This window comes from Populus alba, chromosome 3, assembly GCF_005239225.2.
Source record: "Populus alba chromosome 3, ASM523922v2, whole genome shotgun sequence".
Lineage (NCBI taxonomy): Eukaryota > Viridiplantae > Streptophyta > Magnoliopsida > Malpighiales > Salicaceae > Populus > Populus alba.
Window position 1 is genome coordinate 3,048,108 of NC_133286.1, and position 7,345 is coordinate 3,055,452.

The window sequence follows — 7,345 nt, forward strand, 5'->3', positions numbered from 1 at the left end:
AATGGACAATGAAGAGAGAGCTCAGTTAGAAACTCAACACAAAAAAGAGATGGAAAGCCTAAAGGAGGATATAGCAAGGCTTACTAGTCTACTCGAGCAAGCTTTGAAATCCAAATATGGAGAAGGAACATCTTCTTAACCATCGTTCACAACTCAATTACAGCCAATGCCTACAGCTTCATTTCGCCATCAGAACCTCATGATGTTGCTCATTTCCTACCTGCTCAACCAGCATTCCCGATAAGGATTCCCCATATTGTTCCAAGAGAAGAGGAGCTCCAAAGGGATAGAACGGTGGACGAGGATGGTCAGGAGAAACTAGCTGCTTTAGAAGAAAGAATTAGGGTCATCGAAGGAAATAATTTGTATGACCCAGTAAAGGCTGTCGAAATGTGTTTAGTGCCTAATGTGGTTATTCCCACGAAATTCAGAGTACCATAGTTTGTCTAGTATACTGGAACTCAATGCCCGATAACCCATCTTAAAGCATATTGCAATAAGATGGCGAAGGTGGTTCATGATGAGAAGTTATTAATCCATTTCTTCCAAGACAATCTGAGTGATGCTGCTCTTGCCTGGTATATGCATTTAGATAACACCAAGATTAAAGGTTGGAAGGACTTGGTGGATGCTTTTATTAAGCAATATAAGTTTAATATGGATGTTGCCCTAGATAGATCAAGTCTACAAGCTATGGAAAAGGGAAATAAAGAGTCTATAAGAGAGTATGCCCAAAGATGGCGTGAGGCCGCTGCACAAGTTAACCCTCCATTGCTAGAGAGGGAAATGACGGGTTTATTTTCAAACACTTTCAAAGCCCCGTATTTTGAGTACTTGGTTGGTAGTGCCGCACAAAATTTTTCTGATCTGGTTTTCATAGCTGAAAGGATTGAACACGCTATTCAAGCGGGAAGAATTGTAGATCTAATTGAAAAAAGAGGTTTTGTTGGAAGGAAGAAAGAATCAGAAATTCATAATGTCGAGAGGGGAGGAAGAGGAAGGAAAGTCTACCAGGACAATTATAACTTCAAAACCGTCACACCTACTCCTTCCATATCTAAAATAAAATTTGCTTCACCTACCCACAACCAAAATAACCCCATAAATAACCCAAGCAACAATACCTACCGCCCAAGAAGAAATTTCTCAGAGGAACAAGTACAACTTCCGCCATTGCCTCTAACTCTCGCCGAAATGCATAAAAGGCTTTTGAGCATCGGCCAAATATCACTTGTTCCTTTACCCCCTTTACAGCCACCATTCCCTGCTTGGTATAAACGTAATAAAAAATGTGAATACCATGCTAGTGCCTCCGGTCATAACATTGATGGATGTATTGCATTCAAAAGGAAAATACTCCAACTTATCAAAGCGAGGTGGATTTCCTTTAATGATTCCCCGAATGTGTAATCCAACCCTTTACCAAACCACGCTTCAGGAAGTGGGGGAGTCAATAGCTTGGAGGTGGGAAAAGAGGGTAAAACAATACTGAAAGTCACAATGGATAGTTTGTATGAGATGTTGAAACAAGCTGGGTATCTCAAAATACCAGTCAATGTGCATGCTGTAGGAGGCATGAGCGAATATTGCAAATATTATCAGCAGTTTGGGCATGATATAGACTCTTGTGAGGAGTTTAATTGTGAGGTGGAAAGCATGATGATGCTAGGGGTGTTGAGATTAATGAAACATGAAGAAGATGATTTGGTAGGAACATTGAATGGTTATGGCAATAAGGAGGAAGTTTGTTGATATCAACCAACTGAAGGGGGTCTACCTAAAATGATCCTAACCAAGCCTCCGAATACTGCTAGCGGAAATTATAATGCTTTGCCTTATAATTATGGTTATTCCTTTTGTAGCCCGAGCCCTACCCTAGCTTTCAATGCCGAGGTAGGAGGACTCACTAGAAGTGGGAGATGCTTTACTCTCGAAGAGTTAGAAAACCATAAAAAGGATAAAGGGAAGAATGTGGTAGAGACAGAGGAAGTTAATAAGCCAGTAAGTGATGAAGAAGCTAATGAGTTTTTGAAATTGATGAGGCATAGTGAATATGGCATGGTGGAATAGCTTAAAAAGATGCCAGCTAGGATTTCCTTGTTATCACTGATATTAAGTTCAGAACTCCATCGAAATGCCCTCTAAAAGGTTCTCAACGAGGCATATGTTCCTCAAGACATCATATATGATTCTATAGAGCATTTGGTGGGTAGAATTCAAGCCACCATCTATCTTTTCTTCACCGATGATGAACTTGATCCTGAGGGGGCCGGCCATAATAAGCCGTTGTACATCACCGTAAAGTGCAAGGATTGTGTTATTGCGAAGGTGCTCATAGATAATGGCTCTAGTTTAAATGTGTTGCCAAGACATGTGCTGGATAAAATGCCTATTGATGCCTCTCACATGAAGCCTAGTACCATGACTGCTAGAGCATATGATGGGTCACCTAGACCAATCATCGGGAATATTGATGTTGAACTGGTTATTGGCCCTTGGCCGTTCCAACTAACGTTGCAAGTAATGGATATCCATCCATCATATAGTATTTTATTGGGGAGGCCTTGGATCCACGCAGCCCGAGCCGTCACATCTTCTTTACATCAACGACTTAAGTTCATCATCAATGGGAATTTGGTGATAGTGAAAGCTAAGGAAACTCTGTCAATGACAAGAAATATATCGATCCCTTACATAGAAGCTGAAGGAAGTACATATGGAAATCTGCATGCGTTTGAGGTGGTTAATGCTGAACAGGTACTAGAAAATACTACACAAAGAAAGCCAGAAATTTTTTATGCAGTAAAAATGGCTGCTAAATACTTTCTAAAGCACGGGCTGCCATTCCAGTATGACCCTACAACAGGAATGCCGGAGAGGATCAATGTGATAAAAATGAAATGCGCTGATCAGAGGTTTGGTTTGGGTTTTAAGACACGAAAGGCAGATTTTAAGAGAGCAATCGAGTCTAAAAGGAGAAGGAGGTTGGCTCGAATCGAAAGAAGGGAGCCTAATAAAGATAGGATACAAATTCCACCAATCCACGTGACATTCCCATGACCTGCACAAGTGATAAAGTTTGGTGGTGAAATTAAGAAGGTGAGCAAGGAGTTTAGTGGTGCTACCATTCACTATCTGGAAGGAACCAATGAACAAGAACCCCAAGGAGATTTTGAAGATGAAGAGAGCCCCTTTAAAGCACTACCCCAATTAACTGTGGGAGCTCTAGAAGATGACCCATCTGGATTCGTGAGAGAATTAGTTGATGGGGAAAAGTTAAACAATTGGGAAACTATGGAAGTCCCAATTGTTTTCAAAAAGTAATGCTTTCTTTACACTTTATTGTTTGAATAATTATGTGTTGCCAATAATGATGGCTCAAAGTATTGGCAATTAGGTTTTGTTTGAGCCCTTCTATCCTTTGAATTTTAATGAGATCATGCATGTTTTCTTTCAATCATACCTTCTTGTCTTTGATTGTTGTTTACTTTCCTGGAATTATACAGTCATAACCAAAAAACTTTCCGCTTTCAGGAAATCTGAAAGTGGATTATCGATAAACTCACAAACTCATTACACTGAAAATAATTGGCCCAAATTTGATGAAACTATAATTGTAATGGATGAGGAAGAATTTAGAGAGGAAGACCTCAAAAAGTTCACAAAGCTGGTAGAACAATCTGAGCATACATGGAAGCCTGCAAAAGAAGAACTAGAATTGATAAATGTGGGCACCAAGCTTGATAAAAGAGAGTTGAAAATAGGGAAGCTAATTGCTGCTGACATAAGAACAAAGTTGATTATTCTTTTACAAGAATATGTCGATGTGTTTACCTGGTCATACGCTGACATGCCTAGTTTGGATTCTGATATTGTGGTGCATAAATTACCTTTGATAGAAGGTTGTAAGCCCATTAAGAAAAAGTTGAGGAGGACAGGACCTGATATTCTGATCAAGGTAAAAGAGGAGATAACAAAACAATGGGATGTTGGATTTTTAGAAGTAGTTGATTATTCTCAATGGGTCTCCAACATTGTAGTAGTACCCAAGAAAAATGATAAGATCAGGGTATGTGTTGATTTTCGTGATTTGAATAAAGCAAGCCCAAAGGATGATTTTCCTTTACCCCATAAAGATGTACTTGTGGATAATACTGCTAAGAGCTCTACTTATTCATTTATGGATGGTTTCTCTGGGTACAATCAAATTAAGATGGCTGAGCAAGATAAGAAGAAAACAACATTCGTCACCCCATATGGAACTTATTGATATAGAGTGATGTCTTTCGGGTTGAAGAATGCCGGAGCAACTTATCAAAGAGCGATGGTGACATTGTTCCATGACATGATATACAAAGAGATTGAGGTATATGTGGATAATATGATAGCCAAATCCAAGGATGAGGAAAACCATATCCCAACTCTAAAGAAATTATTCGGAAGATTGAAGGAATATCAGTTGAAATTAAACCCCGCGAAATGCACATTTGGGGTGAAATCTAGGAAGTTGCTAGGTTTCGTGGTAAGCAACAAAGGTATAGAGGTAGACCCTAACAAAGTAAAATCCATACAAGTTATGCCAGCTCCTAAAATTGAAAAAGAAGTTTGAAGTTTCTTGGGGTGTTTAAACTACATTGCTCGATTTATTTCACAACTTATAGTCACTTGTGAACCAATATTTTGATTGCTCCGAAAGAAAAACCCGGGGGTATAGGATGAAGATTGTTAAGAAGACTTTGATAAGATCAAACAATATTTGCAAAGGCCACCCCTATTGATACCTCCTGTGCCTAGGAAGCCTCTCATTTTGTATTTAACAGTGACCCAATCAGCAATGGGTTGTGTGGTCGGCCAACATGATGAGTCCGGGAGAAAAGAGCAAGCTATCTATTACCTCAGTAAGAAATTCACAGAGTGTGAATCCCGTTATAGTATGGTAGAAAAATTGTGTTGTGGTCTGGTATAGAGTGCAAAGAGGCTCTGACAATATATGTTGTACTACACCACCTGGTTAATCTCAAAGATAAACCCTCTAAAATATATCTTTGAAAAACCATACATGTCAAATAGATTAGCAAGATGGCAAGTGTTATTAGCTAAATATGATTTCATCTATAAGACCAGAAAATCTGTGAAGGGAAGCGCAATTGTTGATCATTTAGCCGATAATGCCATTAAGGATTATGAGCCACTGAAGTTTGACTTTCTTGATGAAGATGTGCTAGTAACGGAAAAGGAAAAGAAGAGTGGTTGGTGGGCCATGTATTTTGACAGCGCAGTAAATGTATCGGGCAACGGGGCAGGTGCTGTGATAATTTCCCCAGAAGGAAAGCAATATCCCATTTCAGTAAAGGTGCATTTTAGTTGTACAAACAACACAGCTGAGTATGAAGCTTGCATCCACGGATTAGAAGCTGCATTAGAGATGAAGGTAGGGAAATTAGAGGTATATGGAGACTCAATGCTAATAATATGTCAGGTAAAAGGTGAATGGCAGACAAGGGATGAAAAATTAAGACCATACCAGGAATACCTCTCCAAATTGACTGAAAGCTTTGATGAAATAGAATTTACTCATTTGGGGAGAAACAAAAATCAGTTTGCCGATGCGTTAGCTACCTTAGCTTCTATAGCTATAATTGATTGTGGTGCCAAAATTTAGCCTGTAAGCATCGAGATCAGAAATTCTCCCTCTCATTGTTGTTCAATAGAGGAAGAAACGGACAAAGACCCATGGTACACGGATATAAAAACATTCATCCAGCATCAAGAGTACCCGTCAGGAGCCTCGAAGATAGATAAAAGGACCTTGAGAAGAATGGCTATGGAATACTACATAGATGGGGAGATTTTGTATAAAAGGTCATTTGACGGGACTTTACTAAGGTGTCTGAGTGATTTGGAAGCCAACAAGGCCCTCCAAGAAGTGCATGGAGGAATTTATGCTACCCATGTAAACGGACACATGATGGCTAGGCAGATGCAAATAGCAGGTTATTTTTGGCTGACCATGGAGAAGGATTGCATAAATTTTGTCCGAAGGTGCCATAAATGTCAAGTGTATAGCAACAAAGTTAATGCACCTCCTTATTTAACATGGTGTCTCCTTGGCCCTATGCAATGTGAGGAATAGATGTGATTAGGCCTATTAATCTAAAAGCCAGTAACGGACATCATTTTATCCTTGTAGCGATTGATTACTTCACCAAATGGGTAGAGGCTTGCTCATATGCCCATATGACTCAGAAAGTGGTCAAGCGATTCATCGAGAAAGATCTAATATGTAGATATGGTGTACCCGAGAGAGTAGTGACTGATAATGCTCAAAACTTCAATGGAAAGATGATAGCGGAGCTATGTATAAAGTGGAAGATCAAGCATTCCAACTCGTCCCCTTATAGACCCAAGATGAACGACGTTGTAAAAGCTGCTAATAAAAATATAAAGAAGATTGTTCAGAAAATGGTGATTACTTACAAGGATTGACATGAATGGCTTCCTTATGCTCTCCATGCGTATTGAATAGCAGTGAGGACATCAACCGGGGCTACACCATACTCTTTAGTATATGTAATGGAGGTAGTGGTACCATTTGAAGTAGAAATTCCCTCTTTGGGTCAAGATATGATATGAGCAGTTAAACATGATCGGTGAAAAAAGACTAGCTGCAATTTGTCACCACCAACTATATCAAAAAAGGATGGCAAGAGCATATGACCGAAAAGTTCAACCAAGAGAATTCAAAGAGGGAGATCTTGTATTAAGAAAAATCCTACTACTTCCTAGTGATGATCATAGCAAATGGGTGCCCAATTATAAGGGCCCATATGTAGTAAAAAAGGCATTCTCTAAAGGAGTGTTGATATTGACAGGAATGGATGGAGAAGATTTGAGAAGACTAGTGAACTCTGATTCTGTAAAGAAATATTATCCATGATTGTATAAATCCTCATCAAATCAATAAATCAAAATTTCGGCCAAGAACTTCTCTTTGTATACCTTCCATCTTTCTCATAAATGTTTATCGATATCAAAGAATCCATCAATACACCTTTGCAACCTCGTATGATCTCATAAACTCGATTCATTTCCCCCAACCAAATGCTAGAATGAATTTTGAAAACATGAATTTGCTTTTTGAAAAAAAAATGATTTGAGGTTTGTTTAAAGACAATATTTTGACATTCTATCACAGAGGTGACCAATCTTTTTTTAAAAAAAATGAATAAACACCCTGACCCCATGACTCTTAAATCATGTGTTTTTAAATGTATGAATAATGATATGTAGTGAACTCATTGCTTATGACTCATGAAATACATCTTTGCAAAGACCAAACCATCAT

At 38.8% G+C, this 7,345-nt stretch overlaps 2 protein-coding genes across 2 annotated transcripts; both read left to right on the top strand.

Moving 5' to 3' along the window:
- Window positions 1-501: 501 nt before the first annotated feature.
- On the top strand, window positions 502-4,270 carry LOC140955407 (uncharacterized). Its single transcript, XM_073408144.1, has 7 exons — window positions 502-1,279; window positions 1,439-1,535; window positions 1,863-2,061; window positions 2,149-2,757; window positions 2,851-2,988; window positions 3,100-3,320; window positions 3,535-4,270. The coding sequence occupies exons 1-7, from the start codon at window positions 502-504 to the stop codon at window positions 4,268-4,270; spliced, it is 2,778 nt and encodes a 925-aa protein (XP_073264245.1).
- A 9-nt stretch (window positions 4,271-4,279) lies between these two features.
- On the top strand, window positions 4,280-6,486 carry LOC140955408 (uncharacterized). The gene is made up of 4 exons (XM_073408145.1): window positions 4,280-4,522; window positions 5,138-5,479; window positions 5,663-5,993; window positions 6,134-6,486. Exons 1-4 carry the CDS (start codon window positions 4,280-4,282, stop codon window positions 6,484-6,486), a joined length of 1,269 nt encoding a protein of 422 aa, XP_073264246.1.
- Window positions 6,487-7,345: the final 859 nt, after the last annotated feature.

Excerpts from the sequence above, each read along its gene's own strand:
- LOC140955408 (XM_073408145.1), top strand. The coding sequence starts at position 4,280 with ATGTCTTTCGGGTTGAAGAATGCCGGAGCAACTTATCAAAGAGCGATG. Across the intron at positions 4,523-5,137 it reads GGAAGTTGCTAGGTTTCGTG|GGAAGCGCAATTGTTGATCA; the intron begins GTAAGCAACAAA and ends AAATCTGTGAAG. Across the intron at positions 5,994-6,133 it reads TAGGCAGATGCAAATAGCAG|ATGTGATTAGGCCTATTAAT; the intron begins GTTATTTTTGGC and ends TGTGAGGAATAG.
- LOC140955407 (XM_073408144.1), top strand. The coding sequence starts at position 502 with ATGGCGAAGGTGGTTCATGATGAGAAGTTATTAATCCATTTCTTCCAA. Across the intron at positions 2,062-2,148 it reads GGCATAGTGAATATGGCATG|GTTCTCAACGAGGCATATGT; the intron begins GTGGAATAGCTT and ends GCCCTCTAAAAG. Across the intron at positions 2,758-2,850 it reads AGGTGGTTAATGCTGAACAG|TATGACCCTACAACAGGAAT; the intron begins GTACTAGAAAAT and ends CTGCCATTCCAG.